Source organism: Micromys minutus (assembly GCF_963924665.1).
Source record: "Micromys minutus genome assembly, chromosome: 23".
Taxonomy (NCBI): Eukaryota; Metazoa; Chordata; class Mammalia; order Rodentia; family Muridae; genus Micromys; species Micromys minutus.
The window spans coordinates 31,381,709-31,409,429 of NC_137958.1; the positions used below are offsets into that span (position 1 = coordinate 31,381,709).

The following is a 27,721-nucleotide window of genomic DNA, read 5'->3' on the forward strand; positions in this document are numbered from 1 at the left end:
ATGTTGTCCTTTATTAGAGTTGCCTTAGTCATGACGTCTCTTCACAGCAATGAAAACCCTAAGACAGGAGGTTAGGTCTCCACAAAAAATTCCACAAAAATTATTCATGATCAGCCTTTGGTAAGATAAGAAATAATCACATTTTTCCTGTATAAGTCTTTTTTGATTTAGTATTGTTACCTTTATCTGTGAATGTACTAATCCCATGAGGATTAAATGAAGATCTATCCAAGGTATTTCCTATCATTTCTAATTCTGTCAGAGTTTGTTCCTTCTCATTCAAGTCCATCAGAAGTATTTTTCCAGGCGTACTGGGATCGAAGCTTTTTATCCCAGGATACTTTAACCCCTTAAAAGAATAGTAGAGAAAAAACAAAGCAGGCCTGTCATAGATACTTCGAGATCTGAGAGAGGTCTGGTCAACCATGTGTCCACTCTGACTGCTCTGTGCCGTACATGAGTGCCAGGCTACCTCTGAACTTACTAACTTGTGTGCCAGGCCCACAGAACACTCTGGAAGCACCCGGCTCCTCTATGGTCATCCCCTACACGCCCCCCACCCCCGTGACCTTCATCCAGGCCTTATGTGAACGCAGCACAGCTGCCATTCCTACAGCACAGTAAGATGGTTACCCAACTATCTCATTTAAACATGGACACTGGCATACAGAAGACCCAAAGAAAACTTGATCGTCAGTCCCAGAGCATGTTCGGGAATACAGTAAATGTCAACACTCACGGTGCTAAAGAAAGTTAGTCCATTAGGCAGAATCTCTAAGTCTTCAGCGCCTGTCTCTGCAGAGAAGGTAAGAAAGAAGACAGGTTGTTTCAAATGTGCAGGAAGCCGAAGATCCGTTAGTTACCTCATCTTGCTTGAAAATGGGTCTTCATCTTAGCATCTGTTTGCTAGGTTCAGAATGAGGCCTGTCCCTCCAGTTCATGAATGTGACCATAAGAAAATTTTAAAAGCAACTTTTATATTTCCTTATTTATTTTAGGCAGAATTTGTGTGACCTGGGCTAGCCTCCGTCTCACTTTTTCAACTGAGCATGACTTTGATCTGGACGCTCCCAGATGAAGGGATTACAGACACGTGCCACCTTGATTATATGGAAGTTTTAAAGAACACCAGTATCACCAACAAGCACAATGGCCATTTGTATTTACTTCAGATCAATGGCTTGTGACCTCAGAATCGAGCGCTCTCCTATATTGTCCGTGGAAGGTCACAGAATACAATACAGGGGCGGTTCTTTGGAAAGAGCTTGGTATTAACCTGAACTTGTAAAGTCCAAATGGCATATGCTGTATCATAGTCCCAAATCAATTAGATGTCTGAAAAGCATGGTGAAAATACAAATGGAAAAGCAGATCCCAAATGTTTGTTTTGCTGAGACTTGGGAGCATGCACTTGCTAAGCATAAATACATCTCTCTTCATGGGAGCTACTGTTTAAATATATTTAATCTTTATATTGTTCGATTAATGTAGAGACAAATGAAGTATTTGGTTTTGTTGCCATCCTCTCAATGTGTGTGCATATTTTTCAAATACTCAGGGATATTTGAAGACAACATTACACTTTCCTAGAAAAAGAGTTACCTGAGATATCTGCTTATGCTTAGGAATCTTACCTAAATGATACTTCTTGGGTAGCCTTCTGGACCATAGGCATCTCAGACAAATAATTGCAAAAGCAGAAGCCAACAACCGTGGCCTACTCCAAGCACAGCAAAACCAGACCTCAAATGAGTTAGCTTCAACTCAATATAACACAACTGGTTAGTAGAAACAAGTTACATGGTTGAGCTCTGGGGTGCTCTGAGTAGGTTAGCAGGGGTCACCATTCTTCCACCTTTTTAAACTTTGCTGACAGGCCTTGCCTCCCAGGACGGAGACCAGTAATTATCTTCACAGTTTTCATTGTAGCTAGACATCAGCCCATCCCCCAGTTCCATCTAATGAGACCTAAGGGGAAATCTGCCGAGAAGTTCTGGGAAAAGCTCTTCTCTCCAACGTTCGAGAAAAGGTCTTGTGGTGAATGAGAGTTTATTTAAAAACAACTCTACATTTTAGGCTTTACTTCATCCTCACCTCTCCCCTCTGCCAGCTCCTTACATGTGTTACCATGAAACCACTGTTCTGGATATAGTTTTTCTTCTGTTGACCAAACATTGTCCAATCAAACTGAAACACCTTGGTAACATGCCCATGGAGTCAGAGCATATGGTATTGCTAATCAACTCCTGACTCCATATCACTCCCCTGATTCAGTGCTGTCTGCAACAAAACTGAACTGGTGCATTAAGAAAATGTATAGTGATACTATTTTTTTTATTTAAAATGTGATGCTCTCTCATCCGTCTACATACATACCGATTCCTTTGACTAGATTACAATTAGGAAGTTCTACTGGCGTTACTTCCCGGAAAGCATTTAATCTTGCTCTGGAAGGGAGAAAAGAATAGAATACACATTAAAAAAAATAATTCAGAAGGTAGAGCTGAGGTGCAAAAGTAAGGCCACAGAGTTCACCTCAAGTGTCTTTGGCCTTGGGTACAACCTGAGTTAGTTAGTTATTCCTAGGCAACAGATTCTACAAGACCAGTGGGGACCTAGGAGTACAACATAAAGTGGAGCGAAGGTCTTTATGTGCAGAGCTGGGCGACTGCACAAAGAAGCATGTGGTGTCCTCCAGGCCCTGTGCACCGTGACAATGATGAGGAGCAGTTTATCGACCGTGTTTGGATTCCACTGTGGAAAGCTGGGTTGAATATCAGCAAGAATCCAGTTGTGATCATTAATATCTGAGAGCTACTCAGAGGAAGAGGCTACTATTTCTCCAAACATGGGAACTCCAAATACATACGCTACTTTATAGTTTCAGATCAGTTAAACACTTGGAAACCATACTAGAAATGAAAACAATTCCAAGCGCTTACATTAAAATGGGGGATACCTTCCGTATAATGTATAATTCAAGAATATATATATTTCCCACCTGCCCATTCTGTCTGGCCCTACAGCCCAGATACTAAAAACAAATGCATATTTTTTTAAAAAAGTATTTACAACTTTAGAAAGTTATCACCAAGGCCGGCCTGTGAGAAGGCATCGCACACGTGGGCACGCATCTAGACACATACCTGTGAACACAGGCAGGGGAAATAGCTTATGACTCTGAGTGCATAAGCATCACCGGGGGATATTTGAGTGAAGGACAAAGGAAAGGCGAACAGATGTGAGGAGACACCAGCAGGCTCCCGATGAAAGCAGAGCCACTGATGTGGCATTTGAAAGAAGCACACTACCACGTTGGCACAGCTGGGAGATCAAAACAACAAATTATGCAGCTTCCAGAACAAATGACATGGTCAGGTCATAATAAGTACTGTGAGTAAAAACCATATAAAACTCTTCCTCGCCGAGACTGAGAATGCAAAGGATAACAGAGGTTGAGAATGTGTCGCTTAAAAAAAAGAAAAAAAAAGAAGAAAAATTCAAGTATTTCTACCCTTATGCTATTGGCTATCAATCCCACAGTCTAGGGAAGTCTGGACTAGAGGACACAAGTACTGCCAAGTATGTCCTCCGTTAGAGCACTGTGTTTGTCCTTATGCATGGCTAGAATGGAAAGCCACAGGCATGGGTGTTAGAGAAACCGACACGACCCAGTAGATGAGAAAGATGGACTGCAGTGGAGGGCTGTGATCTCTCAGTGAGGGAAACAGCTTAGAAAGCCCACTCCAGAGAGCGCGCAACCTGTCCCTTGGCTTGGGAAACTGAGACGCATTTGAGACGTGGAAAGTGTGGCCCGGACTGCGTTGATTTGACATTGTCACTATCAAAGCTTATGACAGTGCAGTAGAAGGAAAACGGTTCACCAGGGGCTAACAGACTTTTCAGACTGAGACCCCGAACATTGTGAAAAGCATTTTAGATGGTGCAAAGCAGACAGCGTGTGCGCACGAACCTGCAAACGACAGCAACGCACTTGAAAGAAGCTTCACAGAACAATCCACTAATCCTTGTGTTTCAGGGTTTCTTCTGCTCTGTGAAGGACTGAAGTTAGGGCTCTGCACATGATAGGCCACACTTGACCTTTGAGCCATCCCATGTGGTAATTTCTCAATTCTTGGTTTGGTTTGGTTTGGTTTCAGTTCCAATCAATTCTAAAATGTTGGTCACGATTCGTCAAACTTATTTTGTGACCCATGACTGGGAAAGACACTTTTTTCTGGAAGAACGCACAGTGACTGTTTATAGGGTGTCTCGATGAAGGAAAGGAATGAATTCTAAATGTTAAGAGCAAAGGTCATGACAGAAGGCAGCGTGGCTGGCAAAGAGGGCTTTCAAGCATGTGAAATCATTGAGTGTGTCGAAACTTATGGAAGGACCAGTGACTTTTTTTATAGCCAAAGAACACAAAAAGAATACAGTGAGACCTGGTTCACAAGATCCACTAAATATGACAGGTTTACACAGGACAGAGAAAGGACAATTGACTCAGCTCTTCTCAACAGAATAATCCCAGCCTGAGCCTGGGCCCAAACTAGGCAAGAAGACAGGAACTCTGCGCCTGGTTGCTATGGGTCCAAATTTATGACCCAGACAAGCCAGGACTCAACAGAATGGGAACAGAATTCACATCAACAGAATGTCATTGATGCCACAGTTCAGGTCCTATGCATGCCCCCCTTAGCCCTCCAAAACCTCCCTTGGGTGTTTGTTTCCGTAAATACAGATGGCTAAGGTTACAAATCAGAAGTGCCAAAGCTAAGGTTGGAACACAAACATGAAAGCAAATGTACATTCAACCCTGTCACTTGACCCAGTTTACAGATAACACCCTTGCAGAGACAGAGAAGCTCCCAGACACCCATCTAGCTCTTGGCTTTAAGGCTGTTGACTGATGATCAGGAACTATCATGTCAAGGGCAAATGTTCTGGGCCTCATCAGTAAAGTTCAATGTCTGAGATCTGTCCCTGATTCCAAGACCTCTGAAGTCTAGCCAGAATTCACATAAACTTTGCTGTGAGCTTCTCTGTACAAATAGACGTGGGCTCGCTGCCAAAACACACTAGGCTTTCAAGCCATGCTGGCATTCCGAGGGCCCAGGTACTTCCATTTGTGTGTGCTGCAAGCTTTCCTCGTCCACTCCGGATCGCTTTATGAAGGCTACTTTCAAGTACATCCTTGCCTAATCCTTCAAACAGTTTTTAATCTAAAGATTCATGGTTTTCAGACTGGGGGTATAGCTCAGACACAGAGGACTTGTCTGGCATATTCAGGTCCTGGGTTCAGAGTTCATTTTCTTGTCACATCTCCCCCATCCCACACACACAATTTTCCTTGTTCCATATGTAAAAAAAAAAAAAAAAGAAAAAGAAAGAAAGAAAGAAAGAAAAATCAAACACCAGCTCTTTCAGATGTGATCTCTTAGCTTAAAAGGTACAACAGAGATATGAAATTAGGTGTCAGGATACAAAGCACTCTGCTTCCTGCTTCTTTATACCCTTCATTAGCCCACAGTTTTTCTCTACTCTGAATGTGCTTTATCTCATCATCCGCAGCTTGTTTCTGCCTTCCTGAGCCTCCTGTGTGGTCTTCTGTGATGGGATCCGTAGCTCCCTCATTCATTTTCATGGACCATGACATACATGTCTACCAAGTTCCCCCTCTTACTGCTTTCCAATAAATGGGTTTTGTTCTTGTTGCTCCCTCTAAATGTTAAAGCTGTCGAGTGACGGCTACACCATATTGAGCCTCTGGTTCCTGATGTGAATGTGGCACTTGCACAGAGAGGAGACACGGGATGCCTGCTGAATTATTCTGTGGTACCAACAAACTAGTGCATCAGAGAGAGAAGATGGTGTAGATAATAGATACACTGACGGGGGCTGTCAGGGATGAAAGGAACTCAGCCTTAGCCTTGATGTCACAAAGAATTGTGATTATATTCAAACGGTTTGTAAACTATCCCCAAAAGCTCACTTATGTGAGGTGTGGTCTCAGAGGGAGGTGTGGTCTCAGTGCAGTGATCAGAGGCAGGATTTTAGAAAGGGACTGGGTTGTGATGGTGGTGATGTAATCAATAGAGTAATCCTTTCATGGACCCATCATTGAATATACTCTCTGGAGATCACGGACATTGTGGAAAGTAGGGCTGGGTTGGAGGAAGTGGGCCACTGGGCCTATAGCTTTGAAAATCTGTCCTGTCCTCAAGCTTTTTACTCTGATTGGTTCTCTCTGCTTTGTTGCCATCATGCGATAAGTCACTCTCTACCACCTGCTCTTGATAACCCCCTCATTCTATTATTCTTACAGGAGGCCCACAGCCATGGACCAGCCCCCATGGGATTCATCCTCCAAAACATTCAGCCCAAGAAGTCAGACAAACACACCAACAACTAATCACTAGTCTCTTTTGGTGGATTTTGAGATCATGTATGACTTATTGTCTTGCTCAAGTTTGTATATCCCATTGGGATGCATAACTGTTTCCATAAGTATAGGAGAGAAACAGGCTGGAACTTTAATTGGCATTAACATGATAGAAGGAATTGAAAGATGCAGAAATGAGGACTTGTCCATATTGCTGGGAATGTACCATCATCTCTGCCTATAGGACATTCTCCCTAGGATAACTGAGGTAGCAGAGATATGACGAGGAATTAATGCTACCTTTGTCATTCCCATCCAAAGAAGGGGACACAGAGGCCTTTCATACCTCTGTGGTAAATCTCAGAAGTAGTCTTTTTGTTTCTCCACATTGCATATCTTCAAGAAGTGTTCCGTGTTGTCCTGGATGTTCTCTAGACTTGTATGATTATACCATGAAAGGCCACATGCCAGATCTGACTACAAAGGTGAACCGGACCTTTTATATTTCTTCTTCTCTGCCTCTCCTACATCAGAAATTTGGGAAGTTCTCCAAGGCACAGAATGAAACTGCACAGATTCTGTGACCTTCCTTCAACTCATAATGTATAGACCACACCCTACTTCATAGAGTCTATTTCTGCAGAAGACCCACCCACATCACAATCATGTCTTTTTCTTTCCTGGGCAGATTTTTGACCTTCCAGAGTCTTGTATGCCTTTTCTCCAAAATGGAGGTAGGTCATTCTTCATCCCCAGGCTCTCTGGCTCTGGTTCCAACATGGGAGAGGGTATGGATTGAGTATCCTCTCCAGAAGAGCATACAAATATCCTAGGATGAGGGATTTACATGACCTGATTCCATCGTGTCAAGTGGGCCCTTAGGCAACATATTCAGGCAGGTACTGAGATCTGCTCAGGCCCATAGATCCTCTTGTGTGTTGAGCCTTTAGGGTTTTTAGAAAGTTGGTGTTGTTTCCCTTCCTTCTCCTGTCTGGGATTCCCTGGGATTCTGCACGCATTCACAATTTGTAATTTAGCTGACTTTATACAAATTTAAAAGCCCAAAGTTTGACAAGGCAAAAATCCAAATCCAGCTGTAGAGATGGATCTGTGGGTAAAATGCTTGCTACATGGGCATGAGGACCTGTGTCCTCACCCCCCGCATTCATGTAAAAAGCAGGACACGGCCGTGTATACCTGTAATTCCAGCACTGCAAAGCACAGAAAAGCAGATTTCTAGGGCTCTTTCACTAGCCAGTCAAGGTAGTCAGGGAGTTTCAGGCTCAGTGAGAGATCCTGCCTCAAAAATGAGAGAGGGAATGATAGAGGGAGATTCCTACAACCAACACGTGATCTCCCCAGGTGCACACATGGCCAGGTGCAACCGTCCACACACACAAGCATACACTACACACACACATGCACACACACACATGCACACACACATGCCAACACATGCCAACACATGCACACACTCACACACACCCCACCCTTTCTTCAAGCTAAAATACTTTTCTAACATTTTGTGACTTAAGAGATAATACTTCATACAACCCAACTCTGTGAGGAAGATTCTAATTAGTCCATAAGGTGATATAATTGCTTATTTCCAAATAGTCCATGTTCATTAATCTTTTTTTTTTTTTTTTTTTTTTACTTCAGAGTAAATAGCGCACTAGTATTGACAGGGGAATGGTATATAGACTTCGAACCCTCATAAAGGGTTATCATAAAACTTCTTATACATCTTTAGCCTCCTACCCATTAGCGTCTAGTGGGTTACTAAATCCTTTCAAGGGAAGCAGGAACTAATACCACTGGAGTTACTGCACTCCAGGCTCCTTAGACATTTTCTATCTGTGGTACCATGATTGGTTTATTGGAGCCTTCAGTGCTTAGAGATGCGAAGGGTCGTGCCCAGGATACCTTGATCAAAGCAAAGCCAGACCGGTAGTGAGGTTCATGACGCCCCTTATCTCAGCCCAGCACCCACTGGAGCATGTGGGTCACCCCAGGAAACAGTTGCTCCTGGTGGGTCAGTTACAAGCAGGCTTTCTGACTACTTCCCTAGTGGGGCCTCAGATCGAGTGTCTCCAAGGAAGATTTGCCATATCCACAGAGCTCATTTTTACTAATGTGTTGATTTGCGCGCTCATGTGCAAGACACACACACACACACACACACACACACACACACACACACCCAGAGCCGTCTGGTATTTGAAATTTAGAGCCAGGTTAAGTAGTGACTGTATCTAGGCACACGGACCTTGCTGAAATATCGTTTGTGTACCCTGACCTTCCCCAGCTCTCAGACACAAGGCAGGTTTTTAAGAAGCACCGGAAAGACTGACAACATTCCTGAACCTCTCTGAGCGTCCTCTAGGGGCCTATAGATTTTCCTGTTATTAGCCAGGAGGGTGTGGGGGTGCTCCCGGGGTCCAGGAGCACCACAAGGCTTCAGCCCTCACCCCAACCATCCCAACACAACTTACTGATAGGAAGCCCGATGGTTCTTGTAAAGTGCCAACACCAGTCCCACGAGGGTAAGCCCTAGCAGCTTCGCCATGTTCTGAGACAGACAGACAGACTGAGGATGGAGAAGTGCAGCAACGCTGGTCAATCCCTAGACCTGCAGCCCAGTGGCTCTGACAAATCCTGATTGGCTGGCCTGAGCCTGTCTGAGACCCGCCCCCGCGTGCCACAGCCCCAGTTCAGCCAGAGTCCTTCAGCTGAACTCAGCTGACTAGGTTCTTCATTTCCCTCATCCACCCAACCCATCCCCCAAGTTTAGGGAGAGAGAAAGCAGAACAGGTGCTTAAACCAGGTCTGGAAGGGATTAAGCAAGCAGGAAGAAACAGAGAGCCGTGGGAAAAAAAAAAAAAAAAAAAAAAAAAAAAAAAAAAAAAACAAGGTGCCAGGAGGGTTAGAGCCCTTCACTTTGTACCAGGAAAATAATAATAATAATAATAATAATAAAAAAAAAAAAAAAAAAAAAAAAAAAACAGGTCTAATCCTTGTGGCTCAGAGGGGTTCAGAACTTCACCATGCTAACAGCCGATTAAGAGCGCAGAAAAGAGGGTGGCCGTCAGAAGCCCCAAGGGCCACAGAACCACTGCTTCCCAACACCATCATTCCAGAGTATTCACACTCCCGCTGCCACTTCTGAGTCCCAGCTCCCCAAGACACAATATTCTATCATTCACCATCGCCCTTAAGTGACTGATGTTTATTGCGCACCAACTATCTGCCAGGCACTGTTCTAGATGCTAAGAGGCATGCCGGTCTCCATGGAGCTTACATCAAGTGAGTTGGAGTCGAAGAAATCACCTCCTGAGGCCAGTGAGGTGGCGCTGGATGCAAGGGCGCTTGCTGCCAAGCCTGCCAACCTGCACTCCGGGAGTGTGATGGGGGGGGGCGGGGGCGGGGGTGTCACGGGGGGGGTGGAAGGAAGCTGAACTTCTGCAGCTTGTCTTTTGACTTTCTCATGTGCCTGTAAAGACACGCGTGTGTTCACAAACACACGTACAAACGAGAGAGAGAGACAGAAGAGAGAGGAAGAAAGAGGGGATAGAGAAGGAGTGAGAGAGGAGAGAGGAGAGAAAGGATGTTATTTAAAGATGGAAATGAGGAAAGAGCTAGGTCAGCAAACTGTACAAACACACTTAGTTCATAACAACATGGAATGAAAGGCACCACGGCACATTTGGGAAGGTTTAGTTCTGCCAATGATCAACTGTCAGATGAAGTCAATGGCTTTGAACCTCATCAGTTTTGTGACTTGTTGCTTTTCCTTGGAAACTATAAGAACGCATGTTTTATGTTTAATTAAAATATGAGATTTAAATCTTAAAAAAAAAAGGAACACAGAGATGGCACTTACAACGCTGTGAATCATTTGTTTACTGGAGATATGGTCATGGGTCATGGAGACACAGAAGGAGGAGACAGACGTTAAGAGCAGTAAGGGACAGCCCAGTGGAAGGAGGAGCGCACTTCGGGGCTCCAGTGCTCTTCCAGCCTCCATCTGGGGGCTGCTTGCCTCACTCAACCCCAGCCCCTCCCTCTGCTCTCCTTTCATCTCAAGCCATTTGGTCCCAATTGCATGTTCTCTCCTCTGCAACATTCATCCCTTTCCCCTTTCTAGAATATTCCCGTCATATGCCAGTGTGCTATAGTTCTCAGGGAGAGTGTCTGACTTCGTAACCTAAGTACTGCCCTGTGTTTCTGCTCCCCTGGGAACCCTGATGACCTTCTGGGTACCAAAGGCACCACCCTTTAGGAGAGTGCACAGGAAAGGCAGCAACCTGAGGGTAGATTCTTGTCATATCCACTTGACATATCGTGTGAAAGAAGATGCAAATGAAGCCTTTTGGACCTTCTAGGACAGACCGGACATCAGCTTCACGAGGCTAAGGTCCTATGTGTGCCAACACTTGAAGCAGAACAATCTACCTAAGGAAAGAGGATCATATCCTCTCAGAGGGGACAGTATTTTAAAGGAAGCAGTGATCTGTGTCCAGTATGATTATGAGCTGGACATGATTAAAGACAAGGGTGAGTCTGAGGCTGTGGATGCTGTGGTTGGTTCAATTCAAGCAAACTCTGCAGTTCAGACAAAGGAACCCAAGCCATGTTGCAATGGATTCAGGCAAGAATAGAAAACTAGAGACATTACATCTATCATTTTCTTGGCATGTGTGTGCACGTGTGTGAGTGTACACATGCATGTTGGAGAATGCATTCACCTGCACATGAATAGGGCAGAAGGAAGAAACCCAGTGTCTTTTTTGACTGTGTTTTAAGATTTTTAATTAACAATAATAACTATTACTATTGTGTGAATGTGGTGTGTGTGTTTATGAAAGAGAGAACAGGAGGGAAAAAGAGGGACAGGAAGAGGGAGGAGAGAGAGAGGGAGAGAAGGTGAGAGGAAGAGAGGAAGATCTGTCCAGTTCTACAGCTATCTTATGCTGCTAAACAATGGTTAGGAATTTAAGTATGGTTAAGCAGACTGCCCGGCTGATATTTCCAGTAGTCTAGGTACAAAATGAAACATTTTAAAAGTGACATTTTCATATACTTATTAGAGAGACAGTGAGCATGTAAGTATGTGGAAGTCAGACTTCCACCATGTTTTCTGGGTCATCAAACTTGGTGAAAGGTACCCTTCTGTCTTGGTTAGGGTTTTACTGCTGTGAACAGATACCATGACCAAGGTAAGTCTTGCAAATAACATTTAATTTGGACTGACTTACAGGTTCAGAGGTTCAGTCAAGTATCATCAAGGCAAGAGTATGGGAGCGTCCGGGCAGGCATGGTGCAGGCAGAGCTGAGAGTTCTACATCTTCATCTGAAGGCTGCTAGCTGTATACAGCTAGGTCTGGGGTATTAAACCCACAGTCACAGTGACACATCTACTCCAACAAAGCCTCACCTACTCCAATGAGGCCATACCTTGAAATAGAGCCACTCCTTGGGCCAAGCATATACAAACCACCACATTCCATTCCCTGAACCCCCCCCCCCCCAGGCTTGTTCAAACATATGATTCTATAGGGGCCATACCTAAACATACTATAATACAAAATACATTTAGTCCAGTTTCCAAAGTCCTTATAGTTTATAGTGCTCTCAACAATATTAAAAGTCTAAACTTCATTGTCTCTTCTGAGATTCATCCATTCACCTATCTGCATTCCTCAGAGAAAGAGAGGAAACCAGCTGGACAAACTCCAAACTTTGCATCTCCATGTCTGTTGTCAAAGTGGTCTTTAGATCTCCAACTCTTTTTCATCTTCGTTGACTGCAATGAACTTCTTTCTCCTGGGCTGGTTGAGTTCCAGTCCTGACTTAGTTTAATAATGAACAGCAACGTGGAAGTGTAAGCTAAATAAACCCTTTCCTACCCAACTTGCTTCTTGGTCATGATGTTTGTGCAGGAATAGAAACCCTGACTTACCCAGCTTCCCAGATGAGCCATCTCATGGGTTCCTCAAAACAGACCTTTTGATCTACCTTCATGCTTGTCATCTTCCTCTAGTTCTTTATACTTGAACAGCAACAATAGACATTTGTCTTCTACTTTTCCTCATAGTTCTTACATGCATCAAATTTTCAGCTGATAACAAACACGAAGGAAAGAGTTTAGTTCTCTGAAATCCATATTAAAAAAATCCGAGTGTGTTAGTACATGCTTATGGTCCCAGCCAATGGTAGGTGCAGGAACAGCTGGATTCCAACTTGGAGAGTTTCAGGACAGTGAGTCATGCTTCCTCATAAAAGAGGCACCTGAGGGTCAGTACTTGGAGTTGTCCTTTGAACTCTACATGTATGGGCACTCATGTACACATGCACCTTCTCACAAATGTACTTAGACACACACAGATGTGCACACATACTCCCTAACCAGTCTATGCCAAACTAGTCCCTATTAGTCATCTATTGTTGTATAACAAATATGTTATGCTTAACCTAATAGTTAAAAATAAGGCTGGCCAGGAATTTTTCAAAGATCTCCATAAAACACAGGCACTTACTTGTCTTTGCTCCTCTTTGCCAACTAGAACATGATGGTAAGACCTTATTCCAGAAGACCCCACATAGTTCAGTCACAACCTGTGGAGAAATTAAGTTGATACTGACAAGGACCTTACTAGCTAGCTGTCAAAGTACCCTTTGAGAGGTACTTTGGAGGTACGATTTAGGCTTGGGCAAGGAGGAAGCCAAGGGCAGTTTTACCCACTGTGACCTATAATAACAGCTGATAAAACAAGATATGTTCGTGGTATAATCAAACTGGTCTCTAAATTCTTATCTGGGTACCCATGAATTATCGCAGTTCCCAGACCTCACTGAAGAAATTGCTTTATGCAGCTGACAATCATTAATACAGAATTTCTCAGCTGATCAAAGTGCAGAGTAAGTATCTAGGGGGTGCACAGCCACAGATGTCCCATGACTGATGGGGTCTTACTCACTGGGTTCTAGAGGTCAACCCAAATCAGTAGACATGCATACCAACACTCTCCGTACAAGGGTCAGGTACCATCCCCGAAGGAAGAACACAAAGATTTTAAGAGTCTAATATCAGGGAGGTCTGAGGTGAAGGTGGGTCTTCTGGACAGCTCAGGACCACTGCACTTTGGACCTCACAGAAGCTGTGGCTGCTATCACAAGATGCACACAAGGACACACCAGTCAACATACCTGCATGGAGGAGATGTTTATGAGGTCCTGGTCCCAGATGAGGAGTTAAAGTAGAATTAGTTTTCTTTAAGAGTGTGCCCCGTGATGGGTGGACTTTGCTCCATCCAATGCCTTTACAACCTAGAATTATATGTAGCATGAACTGGACTTGGATTAGAAAGAAAAAGAAAAGAAAAGAAAAAAAGGAAGAAGACTTGAAATTGAGAGTGGGCAGGGCAAAGAACGGATCTGGGAGGAGCTGGGGCAGAGGTGGGGAAGGTTGTTTGAACATAATCAAACAACATGGTATGCATGTAAGAAGTCTTCAAAGAACTAAGAAAAAATTACGTTTACATTTTAAAAGTTACAAGGCTGGACCAGCTTTCTCTAAGGTTACATAAGCCTGAAGTAATTTAAGGAAATGAGGGTGCTCTCCTGCTACGCTGCCTGCAAGCTGGGCAGAGAGCTCTAGGCTCCCAGCTTTCGTGTGTAATCAATCACCTATGCTGGGTTGGACTTTCCATTGACTTAAGTACCCTTGAGCCATCCATACTCCTGCAAGTAACCCCAGTGAACTCATTGGATCACCAAGCCTACAAACTAACATGCCTTTGTTATTTCTTAATATCTGCTGATAAGGGATCCAGGAGTGGTATAGTAAGCTTTTATCGTGACACTGAATCTGCATGTGGAACTGGTAGACATGGTTCCAGCATCTTCCACACAAGTTCAGCTGAGGTGGAATCAGAGGTAAGTCCGCCTTCAAGGTAACTCACATGGCTTGTTCCAGATTTGACAGTTCCTTGTTTCACAGGTTTCTCTCCAGAACTATGGCAGGAAAGGACAGCTAGTCTCTCTTAAGGGTGAGCAGAGTAAGACAGCAAGCCAACCAGACATCCTCACACCCTCCCCCTGTCCCCCATCGGAAGGTGACATCTTTGAAAAGCTTAAGCCTCAAAGTGACATCCCAAGCTCCTAGTTTACATCCAGGGCAGAAGTAATTGAGCCCTACCTCTTGAAGGGAGGCACACAGAAGATGTTCCCAGATAACTGGAAACCCACCACAACCCCTGAATAACCTTTCCGAATTTCTACAGCTGTCACCATACCCAGACTGGAACAACCCAGCCTCTGTTCTCATCCTAATCCCCACCCGCTGCACAACAAATCTTCTAAAAATGTAAATCAGATTATGCCAGTCTCCTGCTTCAAGTCCTCCCTCCCACAGCTTCTGGCTTTACTTTCCTGTCACACTCCTAAAAAGCCCCTCAAGACCTAACCTATGTCTAACCACCTGATCGAAATTCTTATCAGTCCCTCTGAATCGTGTGCCAACTACCCAAACTTTGCACTGTTCTGCATGAGTGTCAAAACTACTGTGAGTCCTTCCCTTTGCTGGGTGTTGGCTAGAATACACTTCCCTTGCTCTCTTGCCCTCAGTTGCCCCCCGGTTCTCACTGAGCTTTCCTAGTTTCCCTTCCCACAGAATCTGTCTTCTGACTCTATCCCTACCCCCTGGTTCTAACACCCCGGAGCTCGTGTATCAGAGGGTTGTTTCAAAAACAGTGTTAGCAGTGCGGATAGTAAACTTCATATGCTGGTTGGTAAACAGCCACTTTTTCCAGCACCACAGTCTCACAGGAACCTTGACCCTTCTACCACCACTAAGGACTCTCTTCGTTTCACAATAATTGGCATCTGAGAGGCTTTAGCCTGGCACAGCAAACTCTCTGTGGTGTGCGTCCAAATAGCACTTTGTTCGGTTGGGAACAATTGAGGCTGTGCCCTGCCGATGGCTCTGGACTCAGTCCATGCATCTCTGCTCATTTTCCTGCAGCCTGGCACTATGGGAGGGGCACCATCCTCAACTGACCTGCTAGCTCCCATCGTCTCTCGGCCTCCTATAGTGCTTTCTGCCTCACAACAATTACTCACACATTTGTAAAGCATGAATGGCAAAGGGTGAGGAGTGAGCTACTGAGTTGGTAAGCCTCGGCAGGTTAGAGGTGACACTTCTTGTCCCTCAACCCAGTTGTCCAGTGGCCAGCAAAAAGTCAACAGGTTCTGCTGGCACAAGCAACTCACTTGAGGTGATTGATTACTTATATTTATGTCCTTTTATTTTTTATTTTCAGCCCATTTTGTCTCACGTTCCTTGCCCAGCCTGCTTATCTCTTCCACAGGCAAGAGGAAGGTTCATCTAAGCCAGTCTGTAGCATGTGATATCGTGGACTGAGACGCAAGGACAGAGACCTTCCGCTTGTTTCCTTGTTGTGACCTACACATCGATCTTCCCTTGAGTCCTCCCATCCCTCTGACTGCCCATAGTACCCACAGGTCAATTCACCTGGAAGAAAAAGAAAGGTATTGACTGCCAGAGAGAAGGGGGTACATTCCAAGTTCCTGGTCCCTCACTGGGGAGAAGTGATACGATCCCCAACACCGGAGTCAAGTTGGTATCTTGAAATTTGCCTCATTCCAATCCAGATCTACCCTTTATTATCTGTCAGTCCTCTTGGAGATTAATCATACATCATGGAGTTACAAAATGGATGTAACCATTTCTAGTACGAACTGGCTTTTCTTCCCCCAAGCTCATAGGTCAGCAAGATTGCCAGCACTGGAGGCGCTTTTGGAATCAGAACTGGTATACCAGCAGGGAAGGAGCTGAAGTCCCTAAAGACAGAGCCATGAGGAGATTTTACCACATCCATGGGAGACACAGCATACAGAGGATAACCAAGCTACTGAACACTCCCATTTATTGTCTAAAGGAGAATTATGCTCAGTTTCTGCTGGAATAAATAGGGAAATATTACTCCCGTAGGAAATTCTTAGAGTTCATATGAAGTATAGCTTGTGCAGAACATCTCTATCATAATCTTTCAGAGGCCAATGGGTAAGAACCAAGAAACACAAACCAAGCAGAGGCCTGCTAAGGAAACATAACAAACACAGAGAAATGTCACACAACATTTACCAAAATAAAAAAGGTCCTGTCATCTGCAAGATACAGATGAAGTTACAAGACATTGTGCTAGATGCAATACCTCTAGTGAGAAAGAGAAACACTGCATGATCTCACTTAAATGGAACATCTAAAAATGGTGAGTCTACAGGAGTAGATAGTAGAAATGATGGTTACCAAAGGCTAGGGTGGCAGCTGGTTGAGGACGTATGTGTTAAGGGTTATCAGATTTCAGTCATGAAGAAGTCTATTATACCATTGGTGAGTAAAGCATAATATTGTTTTGCTAAAAGCTGAGAAGAGAATGGATGTTGGTCTTTTCACTATAGCACAAGGTTATAGAGGCACACACTCCAGTAGTGTATACATACAATAAATCATCAACTAGTCAACATACATACATGCAATAAATCAACAACCCCAGTAGATATGAGTAAGCAATTTTTGGTTGTTTGTTGAAAAACAATAAGTTTAGAAAAGAATAAACTCAGGCTCTGTTCAAATGGCTTTATTACCAATATTTAAAGCTAAAGCATAGATTATGAATCAGCTATAACTTTCCCAATTTATTTGTTCAGCTCCATAGGCTGCACAGCAACAAATCTTAGTGTTGTTTCCAGTATCTTGAGACAGTGGCTAATTCTTTCCTGAGCTTCAAGCATATGCAGAACTCTTACATTCCACCCCCACCATGTATATTTATTTCTGGCTGCTTTATCAAAAATCAGGTACCCATAGAGATATAGATTTATATCTAGGTATTCATATCAATTCCATTCATTATTATGCTTGGTTTTGTACCAATATCATAATTTTTATGACTATACCTCTAAAGTACAACGTGACATCAGGAATGGTAATACCTCCAGTAGTTCTTGTATTATTCAGGACAGTTTTAACTTTTGTGTGTAGGTGTGTGTGTGTGTGTGTGTGTGTGTGTGTGTGTATGTGTGTGTATATGTTGCAGTATGAAGCTTAAATAGTACTCTCAAAATCTATGAAGAATTTTATTGTCACTTTGACGGTGACTGGACTGAATGAACAGATTGCTTTTGGAAGAATGGGAATTTTTACTATATTAATCCTACAATTCCACGAGCATGAAAGAGCTTTTCATCTTCTGCCATCTTCTTTAATTTCTTTCTTTAAAGACTTGAAGTTTTATCACACAGGTCTTTCACTTGCTTGGTTAGAGTTACCCAATTTATGTTAAATTATTTAAGGCAGGTACTATTTCCCTGAATTCTTTCTTAGTCCACTTACCATTTGTATAAAGTAGAGCTACTTACTTTTGTGAATTAACTTTATTAAAAATATTTTTATCTTCTACAATTTTGTTGAAGATATTTACTGTGCCTCTTAGTTGATATTCTTCTCCCTCTTCTATTCCTATTATCCTTAGGTTTGGTCTTCTCATTGTGTCCTGGATCTCCTGGACATTTTGGGTTAGGAGCTTTTTGGTTTTTGCATCTTCTCTGGCTGTTTGGTCTATGTTTACAATGTTGTCTTCGGCCCCCGAGATTCTCTCTTCCATCTCTTGTAGTCTATTGGAAATGCTTGCTTCTGTGACTCCTGATTTCTTTTTTAGGTGTTCCACCTCCAGGGTTATCTCTTTTAGTGTTTTCTTTATTGTGTCAATTTCTGTTTTAAATTCGTTCTTCCATTCCTTCATCTCTTTGCTTCTGTTTTCCTCTAGTTCTTTGAGTTCTTTGAGTGTTTTTCTTGTTTCCTCTTTAAAAGCTTCTGATTCTTTTTGCTTTTCCTCCCATTCTTGTTTAAGTATCTCTATCAGCATCTTGAGGTATGATTTTAGGTCTGCATCTTCTTGTTCTGGAGTGTTTGGTATTCTGCTTTTTGCTGTGATGGAGAGCTGGGTACTGGTGTTGCCAGGTTGTCTTGGTTTCCTTGGGATATGCTCTTTCGCTCTTGCCATCTTGTTGTCAGTGATATGTTCTTGCCTTTCCCTTGTACCTGGTCTGTGTCCCTGATTCTCCACTGGTCCAGGTGGCGAATGGTCCAAGCCCTATTCTGCACCCCAAAGCCACCGGTTGGGAACAGAGGTCCCAATGGTGGGTTCCTGGTCCCTGAGTCAGGCCTTGGCAGAGATCTCTGCTCCCTGGCTGCTCGGATCTCATTCACACCAGGCCTTAACCTATGTGAACTGCTGGCCCAGGTGGCAGATGGGCCGAGCTTTGTTCTGAGCCCTAAAGCCGCCCGGTGGGAATAGAGGTTCCAATGCTGGGTTCCCGGTCCCTGGATCAGGCAGGGCAGGGGCATGCTTTCCGGGCACAGTCGGCAGAGATCTCTCTGTCCCTGGCTACTCGGATCAATATTGATAAACCCCTAGCCAGACTAACTAGAGGGCAAAGAGAGAGTATACAAATTAACAAAATCAGAAAGGAAAATGGAGACATAACAACTGAAACTGAGGAAATTCAAGAAATCATCAGATCCTACTACAAAAGCCTATACTCCACAAAGTTGGAATATCTGGAGGAAATGGATAAATTCCTAGGCAGATACAAGATCCTAACGTTAAACCAGGACCAGGTAAACCATCTAAATAATCCCATAACACCTAAAGAAATAGAAGAAGTCATCAAAAGCCTCCCAACCTAAAAAAAGCCAAGGTTCAGTGCAGAACTTTATCAGACATTTATTGTAGACATAACACCAATACTCTCCAAATTATTCCACAAGATAGAATCAGATGGAATACTACCTAACTACAAATAACCCTCGTTCCTAAACCACACAAAGACCCTACAAAGAAAGAGAACTTCAGACCAATCTCACTTATGAACATTGATGCAAAAATACTCAGCAAAATCCTTGCAAACCGAATCCAAGAACACATCAAAATGATCATTCACCATGACCAAGTAGGCTTCAACCCTGGGATGCAGGGATGGTTTAATATAAGGAAATCCATCAATGTAATCCACCATATAAACAAACTCAAAGAACAAAATCACATGGTCATCTCACTAGATGCTGAGAAAGCATTTGACAAAATTCAACACCCCTTCATGTTAAAAGTTCTGGAAAGAACAGGAATCCAAGGTCCATACCTAAACATAATAAAAGCAACATACAGCAAACCAACAGCCAACATCAAACTTAATGGTGGAAAACTTGAAGCAATCCCACTAAAATTAGGGACTTGACAAGGCGGCCCACTCTCCCCCTACCTATTCAACATAGTACTGGAAGTCCTGGCTGGAGCAATTAGACAGCAAAAGGAGATCAAGGGGATACAAATTGGAAAGGAAGAAGTAAAAACATCACTCTTTGCACATGACACGATAGTGTACTTAAGTGACCCCACAAATTTCACCAGAGAACTTCTATAGCTGATAAACAAGTTCAGCAAAGTGACTGGATACAAAATTAACTCAAACAAATCAGGAGCCTTCCTATATTCAAAGGACAAACATGTGGAGAAAGAAATTAGGGAAAAGATACCCTTCACAATCGTCACAAAAACTATAAAATACCTTGGTGTGACTCTAACTAAGCACGTGAAGGACTTGTATGACAAGAACTTCAAATCTCTAAAGAAGGTAATTGAGGAAGATCTCAGAAAATGGAAAGATCTCCCATGCTCATGGATTGGAAGGATCAACATTTTAAAAATGGCCATCCTACCAAAAGCAATCTACAGATTCAATGCAATCCCCATCAAAATTCCAACCCAGTTCTTCATTGAGTTGGAAAGATCAATGTGCAATTTCATCTGGAATAACAAAAGACCTAGAATAACGAAATCCATTCTCAACAACAAGAAAACATCTGCAGGAATCACTATCTCTGTCCTCAAGCTATATTACAAGGCAATTGTGCTGAAAACTGCATGGTACTGGTACAGAAATAGGCATATGGATCAATGGAATAGAATAGAAGATCGAAAAATGAGCCCTCACGTATATGGTCACCTGATTTTTGACAAAGGAGCTGTAAACATTCAGTGGAAAAAGGACATCCTATTCAACAAATGGTGCTGGTCCAACTGGCACTCAGCATGCAAAAGAATGAAAACAGACCCTTTCTTATCTCCTTGTACAAAGCTCAAGTGTAAGTGGATCAAAGATCTCTACATTAAACCAGATACACTGAAATTATTAGATGAGAAAGTAGGGAAAACCTTAGAACACATAGGCACAGGAGAAAATTTCCTGAACAGAACAACAATGGCTTATGCTCTAAGGTCAAATACTGACAAATGGGACTTAATGAGATTGCAAAGTTTCTGTAAGGCTAAGGACATTGTCAAGAAAACAAAACGGCAGCCAACAGAATGGGAAAAGATCTTTACCAACACCACATCAGATAGAGGCCTAATATCTAAGGTATACAAAGAACTCAAAAATCTAGACACCAGAGAATCAAACAGCCCTATTAAAAAATGGGGTACAGAGGTGAACAAAACGTTCTCAATTGAGGAATATGGAATGGCTGAGAAACATCTAAGGAAGTGCTCTACATCCTTAGCCATCAGGGAAATTCAAATCAAAACAACCCTGAGGTTCCACCTCATAACAGTCAGATTGGCCAATATTGAAAACTCAGATGACAACAGATGCTGATGAGGTTTCGGAGAAAAAGGAACACTCCTCCACTGTTGGTGGGGTTGTAAACTGATACAACCACTCTGGAAATCAGTCTGGAGGTTCCTCAGAAAATTTGACATAGTACTACCTGAAGACCCAGTTATTCTACTTCTGGGCATATACCCCACAGACACTCCAATATACAACAAAGATACATGCACCACAATGTTCATAGCAGCTCTATTTATAATAGCCAGAAGCTAGAAAGAACCGAGATGTCCTTCAGTAGATGAATGGATACAAAAATGTGGTACATTTACACAATGGAGTACTATTCAGCTATCAGAAACAATGACTTAACCAAATTCTTAAGAAAATGGTTTCATCTAGAGAAGATCATCCTGAGTGAGATAACCCAGTCACAAAAGAACAGACATAATACGCAGTCACTGATAATGGGATGCTAAGTCCAGAGGCTCAGACTGCCCCAGAAACAACTCACAGAATGTGTGAAGTTCAAGAAAAAAAGAAAACAAACAAACAAACAAACAAAAAAAAAAAAACTCCATTATGCTCAATCTTTACACACCAAGAAAACATTGACTAATTCCGGCTTACATCTTGTTTTACATGTACTTTTTGCTCATCGTAATTAGTAAGACCTTAATGCAGAGTATCAAACCTTAAAAAATGAAAAAAAAAAAAAAAAAAGCCAATCACTGACAAAAATGTATTTGTATACATTTATGCAAAAATATTTAGAATTTTTTCTTTTATCTTTGTTTTTTAAAATAAAGTTAAAAAAAGAAAAAAGAAAATTAACTGTAAAAAAAGAAATCTATATTTTATTGGGCATTTAAAAATATTTTATCAGCTGTAGAAACTTATTGGTAAAATTTTTAGGGTAAATTATATATACTATCATATTAACTACAAACAATTCTTTGACTTCTTCTTTTCCAATTCGTAACCCCTTTAATTTAGCGTATGTTGAATATGTATGGAGAAAGTGGACAATCTTGTTTTGTTCCTGATTTTAGTGGAATTGTCCTGAGTTTCTCTCCATTTATTTATATTGGCTATGGATGGGCTTTCTATAAATTGTTTTTATTATGCGGAAGTGTCTCCCTGTATCCCTAGTCTTTCTAGAATTTTTACCTTGGAGGAATGTTGGATTTTGTCAAAGGACTTTTCTACATCTAATGAGATAATCACATGTTTTTTGTTTTTAAGTTTGTTTATATGGTGGATCACATTTATTGATTTATATATGCTGAACCATCTTTCATCTCTGGGATAAAGCCTACTTGATCATGGCAGATATCTTTGTGATGTTTTCTTGGATTTGACTTGCAAGTCTTTTATTGAGTATTTTTGCATTTATGTTCATAACAGAAAGTCTCCAGTAATTCACTTCTTTGTTGAGTCTTTATGTAGTTGGGTATATGAGTCACTGTGGGCTCCTAAAATTAATTGGGTAATGTTCCTTTTATTTCTCTTTTATGGAATAATTTGAGGAGTATTGGCTTTAGCTCCTCTTTGAAAGTTTTTGGAATTCTGTGGTAAACCCATCTGGCCCTGGGTATTTTAGGGGTTGTAGGTCTGCTTAAATTGCTTATCTGAGTTGATTTAACTTTGGTAATTTCTATGTACCAAAAAATATTTCTATTTATTTTATATTTTTCTATTTGGCAGTGTTTAGGTTTTTAGAAAGGATGCCCTTATGATTCTCTGGATTTTTTCTGGTATCTGTTGTTAAATTATTATTTTCAATCTTTACTCATGTTGATCTGGATATTCTTTCTACACCTCTTAGTTATGTTTGATAGGATTTATTGATGTCATTGATTTTCTCAAAGAATCAATTCTTGTTTTATCGATTCTTTGTATTGCTTTTTATTTTGTTTTCGTTTTGTTGCTTCTATTTTATTCTGATTTCAGCCTGAAGTCTGATTATTTCTTACCATCTACTTCTTTTGAGTATGATTTCATTTTTATTTTTATTTTATTTTTTGGTTCTAGAGCTTTTAGGTTAAGTTGTGTTGTTAAGTGTGAAATCTCTCTCTCTATCTGGATAACTCATGAGTTTTTTGACCAAAGTCAGAAAAAGTGCTACCAAAAAAAGAAAAAAAAAAAAAAAAAAAATCTTCCAGTCAAGTCCAAACTTCCTGTTAGAAAAGTTATTAAAGAACTGGTATCACTCTCCAGAGACCCTCAGGTAGCTCAGTTCTCACTAAAGAAAAGTCTGAAGAAGAACTGCTACTGCTTTCTGTTAGCTCATCTGCAAACCAAAAGCCTAGTTTTTCATTTATATATCAGTTCAGTTGTTTATTCCTGGTTTCCTTTCATTATCCTGAGAATGAGCATCTGGTGACCCCAGCTCCTTACTCCTTAGGAGACAACAAGCACATATTTGTTTTTAACATTAGAAATGAATTCAGAGATCTGTTTACCTTTGTCAAACTAGTTGTGTGTGACCCCGCCCTGAAATTACTATTTCTACCACACTTGGGGCTAACCTTGCTTTGTCCTAGGCTGATCCTGAACTCAAGAATCCACCTTCCTTTGTAAGCATAACCAAGAATTTTAGCCAGGTTCCATCCCCTGCCATCAACATGCCCTAAATCTCTTTATCTCCTCCCTTAGTAACGATGCAGTTGATTTTCTTTCTTCAGATTTGTGAAACCCCTCGTATAATTCATCTTGCACTCTTATTTATTTATTTATTTGCATAGTTGAAAACCAATCTTCTATTTCAGAACCATTAAAAGAACAAACAGGACCATGAGTCTGGGGATCATAAAAAAACTGAATGTATGAAAAGTTACAGAAATGTTCTAAACTTAACATTTCTTTCTCACCAAAAATTCATTATCCAATATTTTTAAAGTTCGTTTAAAAACCCACTGTGATTATAAAATCTCCCCCTTTTCATTTTCCTCCACTAGTCCTTACTTCCTTTCTGTAAAGTGTATCACCTTACAATATTCCAATAAAAACAAATCCAGAGTGATTAGCATCATGTTACACAGGGTCATCTGATATGAATCTATTGGAGCAACTTTTTTTGTACACGCCAGTTTGATCATTTTTGACCCGAAACTAGCACTGCAAAAGATATAGAAGAAAACAAATCAAAATAGGTTGCTTTTCTTAAGTTGCCCAGGCATCTCAAGAAGCTGCAAAGCCTAAAGGTCACAGAGGATAGAAATAATAACTATAAGTAATCTATAAAATAGAAGCATATATTTAAAGAAAAAAAAACCTACAGTCATTCACCCATATGAAAGGATGGCCTTCCTCCGTGCTACAACATGTATAATTCTTGCAATCACTATGCTGCATAAAGCAAGTCAGACAGAAAAACACAACCTATTCCAGGACTGCATTTCTAGGAAACAGTTGTGATGGGGAGTGTTTAGACTGAAACAGATAAGTAGTTGCTAAGGCTGGAGGCAGTGAAAAGTGGGTGTGGTACTTGATGAAAATGAAAATATTCTGGCCGAAGAGAGTAATGATGGTGGCTCAGGAATGTCCTTTATACTATTGAGTTGTACACTGCAAATTAGTGGAACAGTGTATTTTGTGTACGAGCTCCCTTAACTCAACAATGATCTATGATAGTAGCCAGAAGCCCCAGCAAGCCCCTGTCATTCCTCACAATAGTGATGGTGTCCCAGATTTTCCCTTGGGCTCCAGGGATTTGACTAAGGTCATCATCCTTCGTAAACAGCAAGTGTTTTGAAACCATCCCACATTCCCCAACACACTTTCTACTTTAAATTCTCCCTGAAAGCTATCTCCAGAGGTAGCTTCATGGATGTGTACTCTTCTGATACTTCATGGAGGAAATATATTAAGTTTTATATGAACTCTTCTAGGGAATAAGAAAAGAAAAAAAAATCCCTCTTAGCTCTTTTTTTGGGTCAACATGACCTTGACATCAAAACCTGGTAACTATATTAAACAGGGAGTAATTGAAATTATAGATCAGTCTTTTTAATGAATATGGACATTAGCGTTTTGAAAAAGACATTAGGCAAATTAGTCTCCGACACACAAAAAGGCACAAACATCATACTCAAGGGGATCACGCGCTGAGGATCAAAACTTGGTTTAACATTAACCCTGTAATTAAGAGAATAAAAGAGAAAAATAATCAGAGCACCTCAGCAGATGCAGAAAGGGGATTTGTAATAGATCATGATTGTTTGGTTACATTATAAATAACCGGATAAAGAGATTCTACTAACAGCAAACTGTGGCAAACAGCAGACCTGAAGTTTTGTTCTGTCTGAGAACATTCATTCCTGTCGCTTCGGCTCATGTGAAACAAGAGGGAAGAAAAAGCAAATTTCAAAAGTGAAAAGATGTAGAAACACATTATCCACAGAGAACATGATTGGTGTGGAGAGAATTAAATGCACTCTACGGATGAACTATTCAAATCCGCAGACAAGTTTACCTATGGAGCTAGACACAGAATCCGTATGCATAATCATTGATGCTTGTGTGGCAACTATCAAACAATGATTGTTTCTGTTTGGTTTTGAATTTGTTCATTTTATTAAAAGAATAAAAAACAAATCAAATAAGCAGCACACTAAAATGAGCTCCTTAATCTACACTTCTCAACACAAACAGACTCTACACAACTGACTGCAATGGAGGAACTAAATTATTGCATTTGAGGGCAAAATCTTATTCGAATGGTTTTACTCATAAAATATTTTGATCATTACCTATGTCTTTAATTATTGAACCGGGCTAATAATTTTCTTATTATAGACTTTTTAAAATTGCTACGTATCGGCCCAAGACAAAGGTTTTCACTTTCTACTGCACAAACTGTTGGATGTGTAAAATTATCTTCTAAAAATGACACAAAGGCGTAACCTATGTTTTCATGTTAAAGCAAAGTAAGCCAGACTCAGAAAGATAAGCCTCCTCCTTCCCTACTGCATGGCATCTAGACATGTTTAAAAACTGAGAAGGACTACCCAGAAGAGAGGGGGTGAGAGGCTATTTGATGAGAGGGAACTTGATCAAAATATATTTTCTATGTTTATTGAAATACTCTAACAAAATACAATATGCTGTAAAGTCATAGTTATGTACTAACTATGTATAGATGATTAGTATCCACTAACAAGAAGAGAAGAAAAATCCTCATTTATAGATGGACACCGTTGTTCATCCTTTTAGTCTTAGCTACCTGGGAAGCAAAAATGAGAGAATCAAATCACTTGAGACCATGAATTTTGGATTAGCTAAAGGGATTCAGTGAAACCTTCACTTTTTAAAGCAATAGACTTAATTTAAATTATTGTAATTTGGGAACAAATGGCTCATTTTCTAATAATCAGAGCAACAGCTGTAATGATAAAAAGAAGCACATTTTGAAAAGGCCCTCGCCCGAAGGTGATGGAATGATGGTTCTATCGCTCACTCAACTACATATAAAAGACAAAACAACAGAACGATCCGGGCTCCATCATTAACAAATAGTGTCTGTATGCAGAGAGAAAGCTTCACAGCCTTGCGGCTCTATAAAGGACAATCTTAAGGTTGTGTATTTTGGAGAAAGGACCACTTAACTGGATTACTTTTAGATCTGTTGACACAGGTGTTTCAAAAGTAGTAAGATAAAAAGAGGACTTCTGAGAATTCTTGTAATACCTACACAGAGTGGCAACTTATTTCAGAAAGATGCCCTCTTCATTTTAGAGACGGTAATTCAAGTCCTATTCAAACATAAGATGTCTCTGCGATAATCCAGTTTCTGAATGCCAGTGAGTAATTCACTTACACGAAAGAGCGGGGAGAAGGGCTGGAATTTATAAACCAATCAAGCAATCCTACCTGGGGACATGTTGGCTTTAGGTATCTGGATTTGTTATAGTTAATTCTCAATTTTTTCCCTGATTAAAACACAGGCACTGTGTTTAAACTTTAGCATGGGACTCCATGGCTGTTACCCTACCCATCATGTCGTAAATTGATTGGGTATTAAGGTCATTCTTATATTAATCAATATATAGTTGATTCCTCTGGACCTAACATCTTATCCCTGCTGAGAGACATATCTCAGTGGTCCACCACTTATGTGGCATTTGTGAAACCTTAAGTTATATCCCAAGCACCACATATAAACATTTTAGCTCTCTACTGTCCTTATGAAAATAACTTTTTTTTCTGAGTTACAGATTAATAAAGGTATGCCCACATGAAGACGCTAGTCAAGTGGTGAGGTTAACGGTGGCAGTAAAAGATGAAAATGTGTTTGCATTTTATATCTGCAGAAATGGCTGGTCAGATTGTCAGGCCATCTGATGTATGGCTGACCCTTACATAGTCATGAACCAAGGGGAAAAGCAAAAGAAATGTCTAAGCCGGCAGACTCTGAGTTATGAGACATGGGTGAGGCTTGCTTTGCTCTCTGGCTGTGGTTTTCAGTCATTTGCTGTTTCTTCTTTCCTATTGCAGTGTTGGGATAGAACCCAGGACCTCATGCATCTGGAAAAACAGTCTACAACTGAGATATGGGAGCAATGCTACATTTTCGTTTCCAAAGAGTTAACAGTATGGGTAACGATCTTTCACAATCAACTATTCAGCCCCAACAATCTC

At 41.3% G+C, this 27,721-nt stretch overlaps 1 protein-coding gene across 1 annotated transcript in view; it reads right to left on the reverse strand.

The window, feature by feature from the left end:
- The window catches only part of PON1 (paraoxonase 1), a 27,476-nt gene extending 18,468 nt beyond the window's left edge, over positions 1-9,008 (reverse strand). The window contains exons 1-4 of the mRNA XM_080936057.1: positions 8,881-9,008; positions 2,377-2,447; positions 740-795; positions 181-349 (exon numbers count right to left, since the gene is read on the reverse strand). Coding sequence (XP_080792183.1) covers positions 181-349; positions 740-795; positions 2,377-2,447; positions 8,881-8,954 — 370 coding nt within the window. The 5' untranslated portion in view covers positions 8,955-9,008. The remainder of the gene's footprint in view (positions 1-180; positions 350-739; positions 796-2,376; positions 2,448-8,880) is intronic.
- Positions 9,009-27,721: the final 18,713 nt, after the last annotated feature.